Below are 19,279 nucleotides of genomic sequence, written 5' to 3'. Positions count from 1 at the left end.
TAGGTGGTCACAGGCTCCTGTGGAGGTCAGAGACAACTTTGCCGGGGTGGGTTCCTAAGTCACCAGAGTCAGGCTAGGGCACAGATGCCTTTACAGCTGAGCCATCCCTTATTTTTTTTTTTAAGTATGAGTGTGGCTCATGCATTATTAGGGATATACTTACGCTACAAAGTATCCGAGGTGGACGTCCGAAGTTACAATTTCAGCGGATGTTTTTATTTTCATTGCTAACTACAGTCCTGCAAGGGAAGGCTCTCCCCCACTGTCTTCCTTGCTCTGCCTCCAGCCTCCAAGTCACAATGCTGACAAAGCCAAATGCTTGGATGGGTGGGTTCCTTCAGCTTTCCACTCCTTTATTCAGCCAACTACTTACTTTACGCACCAGTGGGGTCCCTCAAAAACCACGGCAGACAGGCAGTCCAAAGGAGGAGGCAGTGACCATGACAGATACTTAGATACTCTGATAAATACAGTGTATGCAAAGCTCTGGGGATTGGGAAGGGACAGAGGAGGAGGCCTCAAGCTCACCCAGGTCATCAAGACTCTCCTGGAGAAAGAAAACCAACATGAGACATGGAGACCCACGGCTCCTTCAGAGAGCAGGGCAGGGCTGCCAGGTTCCTGAGGTGGCTGAGGAGGGAGTATGCAGACGGCCATCCACACTCACTGGGTGTCTGTTCACCACCAGACCCCTGAGTGATGCCGGGGTGGCTTTACTGTACTCATACGTGGGGAAACTGAGGCCTGGGAAGGGAAGTGCCTGACCTGGGCTAGGCTGGGAAGGGAAAGTAGAGCTTCAAGCTCCAGTCTGACAGACTCAGAAGAGAGCTTTGAACTCTTCTAGAAAAGCTACTTTGCTGGTGACCAGGGCCCCAAAAGGAGAGCAAGAAACCTGGGGCTCAAGAGGGCAACAGGACTCTCTCTACAAATGTGGCTGGCTCCCAGCTTAGCAGGAGAACATGAAGAGACAGCAAGAGGTCTTAGCAGGTCCCCAAGTGCAGCCTTTGCTCCTCTCCTGCCTATCTAGGTTGGGCCTTCAGGACCCTTGTTGAGGCCTGTGGCTTATTACTCCCATGGGTCCTGGAAAGGTCTTTGGTCTCCATGGTGACCACCTCCCAATGTCCCTGAAATCTCATTGTGACCAGTATTAAGGGATTAACTCTCCGGCAGCCCTCACAGGGTCTTGGGTGCCTGAGTGGCAGCAGGAAGTGGTTCAAGGATGAAGAAGTTGCCCCCCGTGCGTGACCCCATTGGACCAGGAGGAGGATGTCGGACAGGGGCCAGGGTTTCCCGCAGGACCCACCAGGTATGCTCTTGAGTTCAGATCCATCCAGAAGGAAGCCCAGGGTGGTAGAAGAGAGACCAAGGACTCAGGGAGAAGCTTAGAATTCAGGGTGTGTGGAGATCTTTAGTCCCAGTCTCCATCCCAGCCCAGAAGGACAAGGGTTCTGATGGGTGGAGGACATTTGATCAAAATACGGTCCAGACCCCTGAAGACTCTTCAGGAGTACTGCAAGGCTGATCAGCCATCTTATCTTCATTTTGCAGTTGGAGAAACTGAGGCAGAGAAAGGCAAGTGAGCTGCTTAAAGTCAGTAAACTGAAGCAGGTAAAGAATTCAGAGGAGGAATCTCAAGGTGATCTAATCGTTAAAGAGAAGCAAAACCTACTGACACTTCTGTCTTGTCCACTCTGTCCTCAGGAGCTGAAAGCAGCCTGTCTCACTGACCCTGCTTTCTCCCCTCCTCACTGCTTTCTCTCTGGACCTTCTGAGCCCTATAGATACTCACCCTGAGGCTGGCAGAGAGTTCTAGACAGTCTCCACAGGGACAGAGGGCTTGGCCACAGAGCCCTGACTATGCCCCTCGGGTGATAGTTAGTCTCTGGGTCCCAGTTTTGATGCCTTACTCACCCTTTAGCCTCTCTGAGGATTTCAGACCCAAAATGTCCTGGCAATCCAGCAACCAGGAGGGAAATTTAAACCCCAGGGGCTGGGGACACAGTTGGTAGAATGCTTGCTTGCCTACCGTGCGTGAAGCTCCATGTTCTGTATCCGGCACTGAATAAATACACAACAGCACACATCTGTAATCCTAGTATTTAGAAGGCATAGGCAGGAGGACCAGAAGTTCAAGACCATTCTCCACTAGTTAGTGAGGTTAGGGCCAGCCTAAGCTACACGTACAAAACCCTACCAAAAAATAAAAATCTGAGACTTGACTCTCTGAGAAACCAAGGCTTCTAGGCTGAGCTTGCCCTTCCTTAGCCAAGACTTGCCCTAATGGTGTCAGAGAACCTACTGACTACCACAGAGAGTGAGAAAAGCAGAGTGCAGTACAGTGCAGGAAGCTGCATGATAACACAGGAGTGCACAGGAACTGGACATACGTGCAAGACTCCCGGAAGGCTTGGAAGGGAAGAAAAAGTCAGAAATGGCCTCAGATGGTGCGGAAGCTGGGAGCGGTGGTGGACAGCATCAGGAGAAGCAAGTCTCAGGGGATGGTGCCTTCTTAAAGTTTTAGTTTGAAACACAGCAACATAGCCAGAATTTAAGATGAAAGGCTTAAACAAACGTGGTAAAATAGTAAATAATAATAATAATAATAATAATAATAATTATTATTATTATTATTATTATTATTATTAACCACACACACTTCCATAGCAACAGGTGTGCAGTGAAGATTGCAACACCCGTCCTAGGAATTAGTTCCAGGTCATTTCATCCTTGACCTGGAAGCCAATATACTGTTGCCAATATTAACAGCAATAGCCATCAGTGCTGTCCACAAACTGGAGACAGAGCCAGGTGTGGTGCAAACATCACCCATGAGTCAGCATTCTGACTTTGAGAGGAAGTTATCACTAACCCACCTAACAGATGGGGAAACTGAGCCTCGCCAATGGTTTGACTTGTACATAGTCAAACCTGGACCCACACCAACATATCCCCAACCTTCCCTGGCCCCACAGAGGTTCAGAATTATGGCCATCTGTCAGATTTCTCTGGAAGTTTCCAACACCTAGAACTGTGCCTCCCATTCCAAGATTTTTGTTTTGAGATAGAGTGTGGCTACATAAGCCAAGGCTGGCCTTCCTCTCCTCAGGATGTAGCCCAGGTTGGCCTGGGATTCCCAATTCTCCTGCTGTGGTTACAGATGTGTGCTACCTTGCCTGCCTGGCTGTCCAACCCCAAGATTTGCCTGTTGGTTTGTGACAGGGCTTGGGAGTCACTTTTTATCTCTTTTTGTTCCCTGTGTGGAACTAGGGGATGTCCAGAACCCGTTACATTCTAGGTAAGCATTGTACCACCAGCTGTACTCCAGAACAAGCTCTTTAAAAACTAGGATGTAAAAACCCTTTACAGTCTCAAGTGGTTCCATTTTGCATTACCCAGAATGAACCTTCTGCTCGGTTTCCCATAGACCAAAGAGGAAAATGGCTTTCCCAAGGACCACACACAGCTAAAAGCGAAGCTGGGATGAGCTATCCAATGATTTACATGAAACGTTTGCTCCACTAAGAAACTGTATCCCTTTTGGATAGAGCAGGCCCCGGGGCTTTGGAACAAGGGCTGGACTTCTACCCCCTGCACCATCCCCCATCTCAGCTTTCTGGACTGGAGTATTTGTGCAATGTGTGCCCTGTGCAACTATACACAGTGATTCTGGTCTGTCTCTGACCTCCCAAATACTTTACCCTGACATCGGACAAATCCCTGGGGCCCCTCCGAACAGGAGTCAGGGGGATTAAGGATGATTTCTGAATAGCAGGCTCATTCCTCATTCCCAAAACCAGGACTTGGGAAGACAGGGACTCCCCATCACCCCCCTCAGGTCCCACACAGGCCAAGGTCACCCTCACAGAACACAAACAGGACAGTGGCAATGTCAGCTCAGATGTCATAAGCCACCTGGCTGTAGGCAAACAAACCTCAGGAAACACCACCCACGGGACCCGAATCCTGGCTTCTACCCGGATCATTCCCCAGACCATCCGCTCACCAAACCTCCCTAAGTCTTCCCTGTCAGAACCTCCCACAATACACTGCTGTCTGCCCAGAGCTGCTTCTGTACCCTTGTACTACCTTCCTCTCTTGAGCATTTACCATGTCTGGAAAGTCTTGTACGGATGAGGAAACCTTGGGACCAGGAATACAGGTTCTGGAGTTAGGTTGGATTTGAGTCCGACATCTTATTTCCTATCAACCTCTCTGGGGCAGCCGTCTTAACAAACTGCTCATGAATACACCCAGCACCAGAGCCATGTGAGAATCTCCTGACACAGATGACCACGCATGGCCTTTGTCTCTGGAGCTATTCATCCTCATGGGAAAAATTAGAACTTAGGCATTTTCTCAACTTATAGGGAAGAAACTGAAACCGAAGGGCCCAGACAGTCTGGGAAGGACTCTGACTTCTGCCTGTCTGTGACGGACTGATGCTTCCAGAGATAGGACATAGCCAAGGCTAGGAAGGCTAGGAGGTGTCCCTACCTCATGTTCCTGCTGCTGGGACCACTGAGAGGCCTACAGGACACAGATGACATCCCCTAACTTGGGCCTCTTGGTGGCTCTCAGAGATCTGTTCAGCAGAGGAAAAGACTTGTCCCTGGATGTCCTTTAACATTTCACTCAGGCCCAGAGATACCTGCCTCTCTGTCCCAGGAGGCCCAGACTATCTAGTATAGCCTATTCTTGGACAAGCTGCATTCCCTCCTCTGCCTCTATCTCCGATGCTGGTCTAGGCCAGCACTTTCCCAGCTTGAAAATGAACTATTAAGATCTCACCTAAGAAGTCATCATGTGACCCCCCTCTGCGGGCTCCCGGGAACCCCAGGACCCGGCTTCAAAAGCCTCCACTTGCATCTCCCCTAAGATTCCCTGGCTTGGACATTGGAGCTACGAGCCCCTACTTTCACATCCCCCTACGGGATGTTCCCAGCTACCTTTATCTCCCTGTGGTAACAGAGCAAATATACTCAGGCCCTGGAGCAGGGCACATGCAGACTGTTGACTCTTGAGCAAAGTCTCCCCTCCGGAGGGCGCAGCACAGGCTGCTGGACATGTGTGGAGAGGCCAATGGCCTCTTGCATAACCCAGGAGGCCTCCTGCCCACCCGGGGCCTTTTCAGGGTTAGGGGTGAGACAAATCGCAAACTCATGCCCAGTTAATTTTTTAAAGCAAGACCAACAGGCTCAGCAATGATTAGCAGGCAGGTAAGTTCATCGTAATCACACTGAGGACAGGAGGGAGGAAGAGGCTACTGGAGGCCCCAGGGATGGGGCCCAGTTATCAGTTAACCACATAAATGTTTCCGTCTAAAACCACCGGCCTTCAGCCCCCAGCTCCCTCATCATCCTCTCTGAGATACCTTGGTCAATGAACAAGCCAGTGGCCAACAGCCATTGAGTGAAGCACCATGCAGCCACCCATAGTCTGTGGAATAGAAAAGCGACGGAGTCCCCCTTTATTAAGACAGAATTCACATTGCCACCACTAATTAGCGTGAAGGCAAGTCCCTTCTCCCCTCTGGGCTTGGTGAGAGGCCTCAGGTCTTCGACCCAACTCCCAGCCTGCAGTAAGTACCCTTCACTTGAGGGATTCAGGGTCTCCATCTGCCCTAAGGGTAGCTTAGGGGTAGCCTTTTCCAGTCTGAAGTTCCAGGAGGTCCGGATGGGACTTAGCCATGGTAGGACAGAGACGGCACAGGAGTTCAAAAAGGAACAGAAAGGACCAGAGAGGGTACCCACCTGGTTTCAGTTGGCAACAATAAGTATCAGGTTCCAGCTTCAGGAAGAGGTGGTCCTCTCAGACAAGAACGGGGGTCCCTGGGTCGGGAACCCCATGGGAGATGCAGGATGGCCTGGTAGGTCCCAGGCACCCAGGACTCTTACCCTCGGGTCTTGGGAGCTGCCAAAGGAAACGGCAAAGCCAGGCTAGTCTGAGGCCAGGTGGCTGCTTGGACTGGAGTTTGGTCAGCAGTTGGGGACCTATATTGTGAGATAGTTAGGACTTTGTCCACAAACTGGAATTTGAAATTTCAAAGGGGCGAAGCTGAAGGCCCTACCCCAGAGTAGACATGGCTCTTGGCTCCTTGCCCCCACGACTTTTGTTCTTTGTCTTGATAAGTGCAGGTTTCCCCTGCACTGCACCCTGGGTGGTAGGTGGGGGAGGAAGAAGAGGAGACAGAGACGAGGGGAGCTCCGAGGGGAGAAGCCGAGGCGCCAGGTGGCCCCAGGTGGCTGGATGTCTGCAGAATGCCTCCAGACCTGCATGCACGTGGCCAGATACGGGGCCGAGGCTACTCAGGGTCATGACAACACCCCTGCTGTACGGAGATAGGGAAACCAGTTGGAGCCAGACCCAATCTCCAGGGTTCTGTAGTTTTTCCACTGACCCCGGGCATGAGGCAACCCAGAGGGGAAGACCCTCGATCCCATAGTCAACCTTGGTCCAAAGGGCTGACTCTTCTGTTATGCGATTCATGGCCTTCAGGCAAATGTACTTTAAGTCACTGAGTCTCCATTTGGTCTTATAAAGTGAGGACATGCTGGGCCTCAGGAAAAAAAATTGAGAAGAGTGATGGGCTCTTATCACGAGGTCCAAAACATGCTCCCATAGCAAAATGCTATTACTGCAGTTTCACTGAGGGGCTGAGGACGTAGCTTAGTCAGTACAGGGCATAGCTAGCATTCGTGAAGCCCTGGGGGTAACTCGGAAACAAGACATGGTGGGCACACAAACCTGCAATCCCAGCACTCAGGAAGCAGGAGGATCAGAATCAAAGTCATCCTTGGCTACATAGATAGCTAAGCTACCTGAGATCTGTCTCATAAAGAATGAGCGAGGGAGAAAGAGATGGCCCAATGTGGCAGGTCCCTAAACCTCTGTTCGAAGCAGATGTGGGCCCACCTCTTGGCTAGCTGCTACCTCTTCCCTGCTCAAGCTCCCTGTCCATCTGCAGGATGAAGGAGTTGGGTCTCCAGGCGAACTCTGAATTCATCTCTTCCAGAGGCTGTTACCCTTTGAGCTGGGGCCTGACAGATCAACAAGAAAGGATAGAGGAGACGAACAAGTTCCATACCAATGGTGTCAAGACTGAGAAGTGCCCTACCTAGGTGCTGCCCAGACTAGGGGTTCTAATTCCCAAAGATCACATGGCCAGCAGAGCCAGGAGTCACTGACCAGTGGTGATAATCACTACTGTTGCATACAGTGTCTCTGTGCACCCGTAAGGGAGGTCCCCACACCCTGCTCAGATAGCCAAATTCACAAGTAATCGATGACTGACCATTGCGTTTGCATATGACCCATACACAGCCCGTTGTATTTTCAGTCATCTTCAGGGTATGTATGCCGCCATGGGAGTGCTATGTAACTAGTTGTCTTGTTGTTAAATCAGCTTCATTAAGGAGTCAAGGGAATGTACTATATAATGGCCAGACAAGTGTTCCAGCTCTCAGGAGGCTGAGGCAGAGGGATTGCTTGTGCTCAGGAACTCAAGGCAGGTTGGATAATACAGTAAATCCCATCTTGAATAAATACATATCATGATTTGAGCATGTTGAGGTCAGAAATAATAATAGTATTATGTGTGTTTGTATGTTGGGGTTTAGCTTATTCTGCTGTGTGTGTGTGTGTGTGTGTGCATGTGTGCTCATGTGTGCATGTGTGCTTGTGTGCATGTGTGTGTATGTGTGTGTTTGTGTGTATGTGTGCTCGTGTATGCATGTGTGCTCGTGTGTGCATGTGTGCTCATGTGTGCATGTGTGCTTGTGTGCATGTGTGTGTGCTCATGTGTGTGCGTGTGCACGTGTGTGTGTGTAGGTTGAGTACAAGTGCACATGTGTATGTCTGTACGTGGATCTGACATCTCTACCCTCCTCTATCACTTTCTACTTTGCTTCTCCACAGGGCTTCTCACTGAACCTGGAGCTCACTGTCTGGTTGGGTTGAATGATCTGTGAGCCTTGAGATCCTCCTGTCTCTGCTTCCAGTTACTGAGATTAGAAACATATAAGCTGTGCCAAGTTTTTCACGTGGGTACTGAGGATTTGAACTCAGGTCTCCTGCTTGTACGGCAAGCACTTTAACCACTGAGCCATCACCCCAGAATCCTTCTATTGTTTTTAAATAAAAACTATTTATTTATTATTTGTGAGTAGAGGGGGAGAGAGGTGGGATGGGGTGGTACAGAGATAGAGAGGCAGGGTAAAGGTGGGCCCAGGGACAGAGATGTAGATGGTGGGTGGGCATGATCTTGCTGAGGTCAGAGGACTATGCTTAGGACTTGATTCTCTCCTACTGTGGGTTCAGGAACTGAACTTGGGCCAACATTTTTGTGAGGCAAGCCCCCGATAAGCCATCTCTCTGGCCCTGTTGTCGCTGTTGAAACAAAGTTTTATATATTCCAGCTTGGCCTGAACTCCAGGTCTTCTTTGCCTTCGGTGTCCACTACATCCGACTCGGGCACATTTTTCCTGATATTTTCCGTCCACAGTGTCAGGCCTCGAATGTAGAACCTGTGGATCTGAAGGGATAACATCCTTGTTACATACTGACCACAGCCAGCCTTCTGTGGGAAGGATTTACCCCATTTTCCCAATGCAGAAGCAGCCGAGAAAAGCAATGTCTGAGACAACAGATATTCTTGACCCACATATGTCAGACTCCATGATCTAAAGAGGCAGCAAGCAGGGACAGCTAATCGACAGCATGAGCTTGCTTAATTGTCTCCAAATGACCGTAAACCCCACCCAGGTTAGGCCCCTTTGACAGATGCTAGATTCAAAATCGCTTGTCTCAGACTCCAGGACCATTAGAGCGCACAGGTGTGACACATGTAGGCCAAGGAGGGCTGCGGGGAGGGTACCGCTTGGAGTCAGCTGAAGGTGGAGAGAATCATGAATGAGACAGTTATGCAGTTTATGATCCGTGAATGGGTAGGCTGCTGTGGGTGAGTTGTGACAGGGTGGGACTTGGGTGTGGAGCATGCAGCATGCCATGTGTGCCACAGTTTGTGTACCTAGCAGCTCTTCTCATGCGAGCTCTCTTTCCCTCCTGATAGCTCTGTCTGCATGTGAGGTGTCCTGGCCAACCCTGGCTCATCACAGACTGTGTTTAGAGGAATCTACATTGTGGTCCATAAAAAGACTCATTGAGTTGCTGCCCCAATAAAACTCTGACTGGCTAACGATCACATGATCACACTCTGCTTGGAGAATCATGGAACTGTGTCTTTTATGAGGAGCAAGCTTCATGTAGGGCAGATATGGCAAACGCTGTGGTGTGGCTGTGGGTGGTCTGTCAGGTGCCCTCCCTTTCCACCCCAGCCCAGCCCTTCTCCCAGGATCACTGGGACAAGATAAGTGGAGCCAAAAAGGGCCTGGAAGGGTCCCAAGTCAACCTCAGACCTTTCGGGGGTCTTATGGTGTGGGCTGCGAGCTCCAATCTTTCCTCTCCCTTCAACAAAGAAACAAAGAATGAGCCCAGGATCTTCCCCCACTATAATCAAAGTTGCCCCAAAGAAGGACCGAGAACCACAGATCCATTGGAAGAGTGATGGAAATGTTTGCTTTGAATCGTGTGCGAGTATCCAGGATAGAGGCGGGGCATGCCAGGTCAAACTCAGATCACCAAGCTTGCAAGGCAAAAGCCATCACCTGTCGAGCCATCCTGGGGGTCCTAGAGATAGTTTCTAAACCCAGGCCACTTGCTCCTGAGTCTAATATCTTTCTTTCGCACGATTACCTCCCACATTCTCTTCCACCATTTTGTCTCTAGGGACAGGACGGAAGGGGCATAATAAAGTTAAGGAGTACAGAAAGAGGGCTTCTAATGATATCACTATGGTGTTAAGACACATCTACACATCCATTCACTCATCCATCCATCCATCCATTCGTTCATTCACTCATCCATTCATTCACTCATTCACTCATCCATCCATTCATTCACTCATCCATCCATTCACTCATTCACTCATCCATTCATTCACTCATTCACTCATCCATTCATTCACTTATCCATTCATTCACTCATTCACTAGTTCATTCATTAGTTCACTCGCTCATTCATTCATTTGCTCACTCATTCATTCACTCATTCATTCATTCCTTCACTCATCTATTCACTCATTCATTCATTCACTCATCCAGTCACCCTTTTACATACTCATGAGTTTCAGTCATTCACTCAGTAATTCACCTGGCCTCCTAGTCACTCGCTTTTCTGGTTCATTCACTCACTCCAAGGCAGACTCTGTTTCTCATTATTGCTCTGTGTTGTTACCATGCCCTCTGAATTGATCTTTCAACTAGCTGAGCAAGACAGGCACTGAAGTTTCCTCAGATTCTGCCCTCACACTCGACCATCTGTGACTCTCTTTCCTCAGCTAGTGGGAATCTCAAAAAGTGTCAGCAGAGAAGGACACAGAGAGGGACTGCACAAAAGGACAGGCTTGGAGTTTGGGGGTTAGCCAGTGCACCTGGGCAGTTATTTTTATATCTTAGGAATTACCCAAACTACCCTTTCTGATGGCCCTGTACATTTTATGAGATGGAAACTGAGGCTTGGAAAGAGTCACAATAAGCAGGTGGCAAGGGCTGCAGATCTTGTCTGTGCCTATCCTGGGAGGGGTAGGTGCTGTGGAAGCATTCGGTGTGACAGAGAGCCCTCCATGACGTCTGGTCCAGCTGGAGCAACCAGGAGCTATCAGGGGCTAGGGAAGAGACTTGAAGGTGAGTCCCAGTGGTTCTCAAAGACAGCTGACAAACCACAAGGGAACCAGAAGAATTCTCCTCAGCAAGGATCCAAAAGACCCAAGTGTGGACTTGGGGATTAGGTTTCTAATTCAAGCAACCCAGGACCGCTTTATCTCAAATTGAGGATGGAAGTCAATGATTTGAGAAGTGGTTGGTTTAGGGTTTCATGGTGGTAGACTTGTTCAGTGTCCAAGAACATCAGCTGGGATGTCCAACTTGGTAGGACTTGGGGGCCGCTGAGGCGACGGCCCAACAAGTGCCAGTCTTATTCGGTGCCTGTCTTGGAAGATCGGAAACTGAATATTAATGAGTGGGGGCCCAACAGTTGTAATTAGCACCCCAGGTGTCAGTCAGAAACCAACAAACAGCCAAATCCCTGTGGCTCCGCCCAGACTACCCGGCAACGGGGGTGATTAACCATTAACTCCCACCCCTCCCCACAGAGCCTCCACCCTCTGCAGAGGCTAGGCCAGGACGCCAGGCTGAGTCTCCCAGAGGACAGTTTGAAACAGAGGAAGGCAGAGAAGGGACCTGGGAGGAGGCAGGAGGAGGGCGGGGACGGAGGGGCTGGGGCTCAGCCCAGGGGCTTGGGTAGCATCCTGGGCAGGGCAGGACAGGGGGCTGAGGGGTGGGTAGAAGAGAATGCGACTCTCTAAAACCCTCGCCGACATGGACATGGCTGACTACAGTGCTGCCTTGGACCCAGCCTACACCACCCTGGAGTTTGAAAATGTGCAGGTGTTGACCATGGGCAATGGTAGGTGGGGGCAATCATGCCCAGGTATGGAATGGATCTTTGGCACTGGACTTTGGGATGGGAGGGGAGATACAGAAAACTGTAGGTTGGCCCTATAGACTCGTACAGGTGTTGTCAGGTGAAGCAAGTGGGCCTTTGTACTGTGGCCAGAGATATTCTGGGTGACCGAGACCTACAGAGGTGGATTTCCAACAGAAAATTTCCCAAGATTCTCCCTACCTAGGCCCCGGGGTCTTACGCTGCCCTGCTTACCACATTAAGGAAATGGGACCGTGATCATGAGCTTCCTCTGGGTGGCTACAGCAATCCTATCCAACATGGCCCTATCTTCCAGGTCCCCGGGCCCTTTTCTGTGTAAGCAACAAAAGGTCTGTCTTGTCTCTAGAGATTGTGACAGGAGGCATGGCTACATTTCAGACTTTGGGAAACTGGACTTCAGGAGAAAAGTAGGCTTTTCAGACTTCCCGGCTAAAAGGCCAACACAGCGGTGTGTGTTTACATGGTCGGTCCTAGGTGTCCTTGTATGTGGTGTGGCAAATGCAGGAATACAGCTGTGTGTCTGATCCCCTTTTCGAGTTTGTGTCCCGGCTTCATCTGTATGTATCAAATGGTCTGTAGCTCTGTCTCCAGGACCATTTGGTTTTTGTTTCGTTTCATTTTGTTTTGGTTTTGTTTGTTTGTTGTTTTTTTTGTTTTGTTTTGTTTTGTTTGGCTTGAATATATGTATGTCTAGTATCTGTAAATGTGGGTGACAGACTGGACACGCTTGTAAATGTGGGCATACCCTGTGCTTTCGGCCTGGTGACTCTGGATGGCATTTTTTCTTAGCACATGTCCATACAGCCCCTGTGCTACTGGGCACCGCTCTCTGTTGTACAAGATTGTGTAGCGCCATTGGACAGGGCTTTTTATTTGTTTGTTTGTTATATATTTTTTTGAGATAGGGTTTCTACATAGCTCTAGTTGTCCTAAAACTCACTACGTAGACCAGGTTATCCTCAAACTGAGAGTTCCATTTGCCTTTGCCTCCCAAGTGCTAAGATTGAAGGCATGCGCCCACCGGGTCCAGCTTAGTTCTGTTTGTTTCGTTTTTGTTTTTGTTTTTGTTTTTGATACAGAGAGTATGCATTCCTGAGCTGGCCTGAAAGTTAGAACATACTCCCATGTCTAGCCTGGAACTTGAGGTCCTCTGACCCAGATTCCCAAAACACCAGGGTTATGTTGTGAGGGTCTTATCCGTAACTGTATCCCAAAACTTAGGATTCCAGGCAGCAGCATGTGTGTCTGTGTCTGTTGTCCCTGTGTCACCATCATTCAAGCACCTGTTCCAATATCACCAAGAATATGTCCGTGGTGGGGGGAGGGGGATGGTGTTTCCTTTGCCCCTTCTGGAGGATGAGAAGCTTCTAGAAGGGATGGGACCAGGTTCCAGGCTAGCACTGGGGAGATGGCACCTGGCTGAGGCTGGCCTGCCACCACTTTCCTTCTGTGACTCCACGTCGCAGCTTTTGGGTTTCAAGGCTTAGGTCTGGAAAACTGTGTGATCTAGCCAGAAGGAGGAGGCAGCGTGGGCTCTGTCCATGGTCAGTCCTCCCCATCCCCCACCCCCGCCGCTTGCCCCTAGTGCTGTGCGACCTCCTGTACGTTACCTCTTTCACCTCTTATGCAGTATGGAAATGGGTTCCTTTACCCCAGCCTTGTTGGCCATGGGCGATTCAGAGGAGGTACTCAGAGAAGTGTTTAGGGCGAACAAGTTGCTTCTGCCCCGAGGTGGTAGCACGTGACACCCCCCAACCCCCACCCCGGGGAGGACAGTACTTGCTGTCACACTCCAGGCCACCACACAGCCCCTTCAGTGTCTGAGAGTTCTGTGTTCCTGTACCCGAGGCCGAGCCCTTGATTAAATGTCCTGAGGACACATCAGTCACCCCCAGCTCTGGAAAAACCCTTCCTCCCCAGTCTCAGTTTCTTCATCTGTAAAACTCGGATAGATTGAACGGCGTATAAGGTTTACAAGGGCTTTCCTTGTGCTTGCTTGATCCCTCTGTGGGTGGTCTCCAGGACTTGGCATATGTTGGAAGGGTCATATGCCCTTCTGGAGTTCACAGAGGTCCGAGAGTTGAGGTTATAGGAGACTGTCCTCCAAGGGGATTGGGGTCCATCCTGAGCTAATGGCTAGAAGTGCTAAGGATATCTGTTCCCACATTCTATCCCCGATTCACAGACAGCAGAAGGGTCTTGTTTTTAAAGACTCCACAGATCTCCAGGCATGGGCAACATTGCTAGAGAGCACAGTATATTAACCCATAGGCCCAGCCCCTCTGACTGGCAGCAGCGTAATGATACTGGACAAGTCCCTTGTGCTCTTCGAGCCTTGGTGTTCTTAACTGGGAAATGGAAGTGACCTGCTGACCTCAGGGGGAGTTGATCCAGTTGGCTGTACCCAGTCCGTGCTGCCCAGCAAGGGGAGAGCTTGCCGTCCTCTGCCCAAGTTGCGGGCTCAGCTCTCCCCCGGGGGTCAAGAGAGGAGAGGACAAGGGAGAAAGAGCCAATGAAGTTTAACAATTATCCCTGCCTTGGGAATAATTCACCAGCCGGAGGGGGCTCCGCTCTGAACACTCAGAAGTCCTAGGAACGGTTCAGCGAGAAGACAGCAGAAATGAGGAACAGATACAAGACGCCTGATGAGGGAGTTCTCGTCTGCCGAGAAGAGTGTAATTTCACAGACAGTTCTAGAACTTACCGTGTGCCAAGCATTTCCAGCTGACTGACTCACTGACTGTGGACAGCTCCGAGAGCTGACCATGCTCTGTCTGACAGGTGGAGGGGGGCAATGACAAGAAATAGCCCAGTGCCACGAGACCAATTAGGGATTGGATCCAACGCTATGAAACCTCAGAGTCTCTGCTTCAGCATACCACAGCCCTCTCCGGCTTGCAATAGGACATTCCCTTAGGAATCCAAGGTCAAATGCTGAGACTCTATGGATAGGCCCTCGTGTGTGTGTGTGTGTGTGTGTGTGTGTGTGTGTGTGTGTGTTGCTCACATGCATGGACTTCTGTTTAGGAGGAGGGGATTATTTATCATCTGCAAATGGTGACTTTTTTTTTTTTTTTGAGACAAGGTCTCAATGTAGCCCAGACTGCCTTGGAACTTAACATTTAGCTGAGTCTGGCCTTGAACTCTTGATTCTCCTGTCTTTACCTCCCAGGCAATTAGATTTTCTAAAGAGTTTATATGTGGTGGAAGATTTGCTTATAGAAAAAGTACAATCTTTTGATATGTGTGTTAATATACATACATACATATTTTATGATATATAAACTATATATACATATACACACACACACACACACACACATATATATATATATATATATATATATATATATATATATATATGTTTAAAAAAAAACTAAACCAGATAAACTGATCCCTTTGCAGTTGGGGAGATTAGGGCCAGGGAACGGAGCTGGTCCAAGACCAGCGGTGAGTTAAGCACCAGTACAAATTGCCCAGGACTTTTGGCACACAAGCTGAAATCTCCTTTGCCAGAGGTTTTGAGTCTGTTCTCCTTACACTTGGATGGGGAGATGGCTTCTAGTCTGTGGTTCCCACATCTGCCCGGATGTGGCACCTCTGTCAGCACCCACCCCAGAGGCAAGGAAAGAAGTGTTCTTTGTGTATCTTTCTACTCTTTGAGAGGCTCTGTGGAGTCTGAAGGCTAAGTTCAGGGCCCCCTGGTCCAGTTCTTCTGATGACAAAATGGCTGGGTAGTCACTGTCCCCAAAGCTCCTAATTAGGAGACTGTGGTGGTGAGGTGTCTATCCCTTCCTGAGGAAGCTGAGGCAAGTCCTTGCAGGCGCTCCAGGAGATCCGCAGCACAGTTGGTTCTGAGTCACAGACTGGAAACTGAGACTCCAAAAGCCACTTGACACTGAGGGGAACAGGAAGGAGTTGACATAGCCCTCAGCTCTGGGGTAGCCTGTTGTCTCAGGCTTGGTTTTGGTTTTGTTTTGCTCTCTACCCCTCCTGGATCCTCACTCACCCTCTTTTGGTGCAGACACATCCCCATCTGAAGGTGCCAACCTCAACTCATCCAACAGCCTGGGTGTCAGTGCCCTGTGTGCCATCTGTGGCGATCGGGCCACTGGCAAACACTACGGAGCCTCAAGCTGTGACGGCTGCAAGGGATTCTTCAGGAGGAGCGTGAGGAAGAACCACATGTACTCCTGCAGGTGAGGAGCCAGCTTAGGCCTTAACTTTCCCAGCCGGGACACGGGTACATTGGGATTCATGTCCTCTGAGGGTCCATCTTGAGGTGTCTACCCTTCCAGACATTCAAGGACAGTCTGGTTTCTTAGCATCTATGGATTCAGGGGTGAGCAGCCACCTCTTAGCAACTGCCTAACAACCTTAGAGAGGTTAGGACCAGCCCTCCAACCTCCTCTTTTTCTAGGTCCTAACAAGGCATTGGCCCTAAGTCTTTCCAGCTACCCCAGTGGGCCCTCCCCAAGATTATGAAAATTCCTCTTTCAAAAGCATCTCTCATTTTGGATAAGAACAGTAAAATACTAGAAGCGGGTGACTGAGACATTGCTCCGTGACAAGCCTGCATTATACCAGTGTCACCTGCCAGTGCCCTTTTGACGTGGTAACGATTATTATCCTCATTTTGTAGATGGGGATGGCTATGTCTGGGAGGGCTAAGAATTTACCTGAAGCCAACCAACTTAGGCAAATGCTGGAGTCAGTATTGAAAGCCATCCCCTCTCCCTCAACCTTTACCTGCTGTGGACCAACTACTGACTTTAAGCCATATCCAGGGGCATGCTAAGGGCTATAGGCTCCCGTAGGATGTGGTAGAAATAGTTGGTACCCCAGAGGCTAAGGTTTCCAGTTCCAACCGAGTGACGAAAGTCACATGCCACCTTTCTGGGCTTCAGTTTCCTATGTCGAGTGGGACAGAATGGACTTTTTCAGATAGGTCACAGACCCCTCTGGCTTCTGGTTAACATTTGCGCTCTTGGGATGCAAACATGGAGCAGGGAGGCTGGGGGTTGACTGATAGCCGGGTCCTGATTCTGTCCTAAGAGGGAGAGGCTATTTCTCCTCCATCCAACCATCCAACGTCCTCTCCAGGTTTAGCAGGCAGTGCGTGGTAGACAAAGATAAGAGGAACCAGTGTCGTTACTGCAGGCTCAAGAAGTGCTTCCGGGCTGGCATGAAGAAGGAAGGTGAGCCCCAGCCCCCCCTACACCCCTGCCCCACCTGCACGAAGGCTCCAACCAACCCCGCATTTACAACTGTAGCCACTTTATGGCTCCGTGACAGGCCCTGGGATGACTGGCTAATGGCTGAGAGGAGGGAGGGCCTGGAGATCTGACCACAGGGAGTGGCTGGGCTTGGTCTTGAGAAAGATTCAGAGATAAAGCTCCCACTCACTCACTTCAGCTCCCAGCAACTGCCACTGGGCCTTCCTGTGCTACCATGAGGCGGCCAAGATGGACGCTCTTTCTAATGGATACAGCAAGCATTAGAAAAAACACAGAACACGACACAGCAAACACCCAAGGGCCTGCTACCGAGTCTTCACTAATATGAACAGAGGGCCTTATTTTGAGCTTCCTGTCCAAAGACAGGCACCACAATCCTCTTAGTCCTCATTGCTGGGTATCAGGTTGTCTCTGGAAATTTCCCCCTCCTAACAGTGGACTGATCTAATCAATCCAGCCTGGATAGTGGAGATGGACTGACAGAGCACACAGTGTCCTCTAACTCTGCCCCGGCCAACTCCTGCATCAGACATGGAGCTGGTTCTTCCCTGTGTCGCAGGTCATTTCATTCCTGTAGCTGCTCTGAGAGGCTGGAACGAATACTATTCCCCCACTCATAGCAGAAGCAACTGAGGACCGCAGTGGTTAGTCCCCTTGCTGAAGCTCCCATCCACGGCAGTTACACACATAGACACATGCACACATAGACACCGTCTCCCCTCCCCTCCCCTCCTTTCTCCTCCTCCCTCTTCCTCCCCCTCCCCTCTCTTTCTCTCTTTTTCTCCCCTCCCCCATCTCTGAATCAAGAACCTGGGCTCCAGCTCATGCTGGGCTGAGAGAGACGGAAGGCGAGCTAAAGGTGACAGCCTCCCTGCCCAGTTTCTGCCCTCCTTCCTCAGATCATCCTTCCTTCCCTCCCCTCAGAAGGGCCCTTACAGGTATTCAGTGCAAGTTGGGGAGTTTTGTTGGAAAGTTAGAGCCTAAGGGTCCCACCACACACACCACATTCTAGCAGGCCTCCGCTGCTCTGACATAGAGGCCTATGCCCCCTCCCCCTTCCCCTGCTGTTTCCCATGGGCTCCCTGGCTAACCCCATCTTCTCTTTGAGGTTCCCTATGTGGAAGGGGAATGTGGTGTATGTGTGAATATCAGAGACAAGATGAAGGACTCCAGCCTAAGGGCTTCCTGTTGTACAGTTCCTATAGCTGGTGATTCTCTTACCCAGTTTCCTGGGATAGTGAGCACCGGATGATTACCATAAGCACTGTGTTTCAGAATGAGTCTCTCCTGTAGAATTTTCAGCAGGGGGGAGGAAAGCGGGCAGGCCAACCGAGCTAGCTAGTAAGTCTAGCATGTGGTCATGTGGCTTTGGTTAAACAGAGTTTTTAGGGGGAAACTGAGGGAGGCTTCCAGCCCTACCTGGGCTCTACTTTTTCAGATGATCCACAAAGCCAAGCAACTCGAGATCCTAGCTCCTGAGAGAGGAGGAGACCTACCCCATCTGTTCATAGTTCAGCCTTGAAACGAACTGCTTGCTTCTTTGGGCTGGGAAATAAACCAACCTTCTGTCAGGGAGCCAGGAGAGCCACTGAGTCACTGACAGATAGTGCTGGCCAGTAAACCCGTGTGTGTGTGTGCGTGCGTGCGTGTGTGTGTGTGTGTCTGTGTCTGTGTGTGTGCGCGTGCACACATATGTATTATTGAGATATTGTAAGGTACAAGTAGACCAGGAGGGCAAAGCATCCTGGGGGATGTCTTGGGCAAGCACAAGCAAGGCTATTGGGAGATCTGCCTGTCCCCAAACCCTTCCTCGGCTTGATGGAAAGATCCCAAAGCCACTGACCAGGTGACTGGGGTATGTTTTCATTATTTTCCTGTCAATGTCTCCTGCACATGAACTTAATGGACTGGACATCCTAAAGTTCTCAAGATCAGAAAGTGAGCTGGAAACAAGGCTTGCAGAACAGCTAGGGCTAGTGAAGGGGGATCTACCCGGTTCTCAGGTAGGGAAACTGAGGCAAGAGAAGAGATATGACGTGCTGGGATAGAGTGAAGTTTAGGACATGAGGCTCTCAGAACCAAGCCTTCAAGCTCTCTGGATTGAAATTTGGAAAGATCTTCTTGGGGTGGCACATTCTGTTCTGGGTGACTTAAACCTCTGGCATAGCCTTGGAGAGCTCACAGGTCCGTGAGCCCTAGACAGAGGATAGGCCACAGAGGCCACAAGGGGCTTCCCTGGAGGAGGCAGACTGGGAGAGGGGGAGTCTTGGGTGTTAGCGAAGAAGACAGCTGATGGAAAATTCTGTCCTGGGACTGAAGCTAGGGAGAGGGACACCTGCACGGCCTTGGCTCCCAGGCCCAGGACAAAAGCCCAGCTGTGGGCAGCAGAAAGCCAGGCCAGAGACCACAACCAAGAAGTACAGGAGAGGCATAGCCCACCCTGTAGGACCTTCCTCATAAGCCCAGCTGAGCCCCTACGGCCC

General features: G+C 50.2%; 1 protein-coding gene across 9 annotated transcripts in view; it reads left to right on the top strand.

Moving 5' to 3' along the window:
* Positions 1-1,170: 1,170 nt before the first annotated feature.
* The window catches only part of Hnf4a (hepatocyte nuclear factor 4 alpha), a 36,028-nt gene continuing 17,919 nt past the window's right edge, over positions 1,171-19,279 (top strand). For 3 of the 9 annotated variants that reach the window (XM_032904886.1, XM_032904885.1, XM_032904883.1), the window contains exons 1-3: positions 11,271-11,520; positions 15,584-15,758; positions 16,663-16,757. In XM_032904886.1, the coding sequence (XP_032760777.1) occupies positions 11,406-11,520; positions 15,584-15,758; positions 16,663-16,757 (385 nt within the window). In that variant the 5' untranslated portion in view covers positions 11,271-11,405. Of the gene's footprint in view, positions 1,307-9,402; positions 9,649-11,270; positions 11,521-15,583; positions 15,759-16,662; positions 16,758-19,279 lie in introns of those variants that run through there. The other 6 variants (XM_032904890.1, XM_032904888.1, XM_032904884.1 and 3 more) reach the window with 4 other exon arrangements.

The sequence above is a fragment of the Rattus rattus genome, chromosome 5 (assembly GCF_011064425.1).
Source record: "Rattus rattus isolate New Zealand chromosome 5, Rrattus_CSIRO_v1, whole genome shotgun sequence".
Lineage (NCBI taxonomy): Eukaryota > Metazoa > Chordata > Mammalia > Rodentia > Muridae > Rattus > Rattus rattus.
This window is presented reverse-complemented; position numbering and strand designations above follow the sequence as displayed.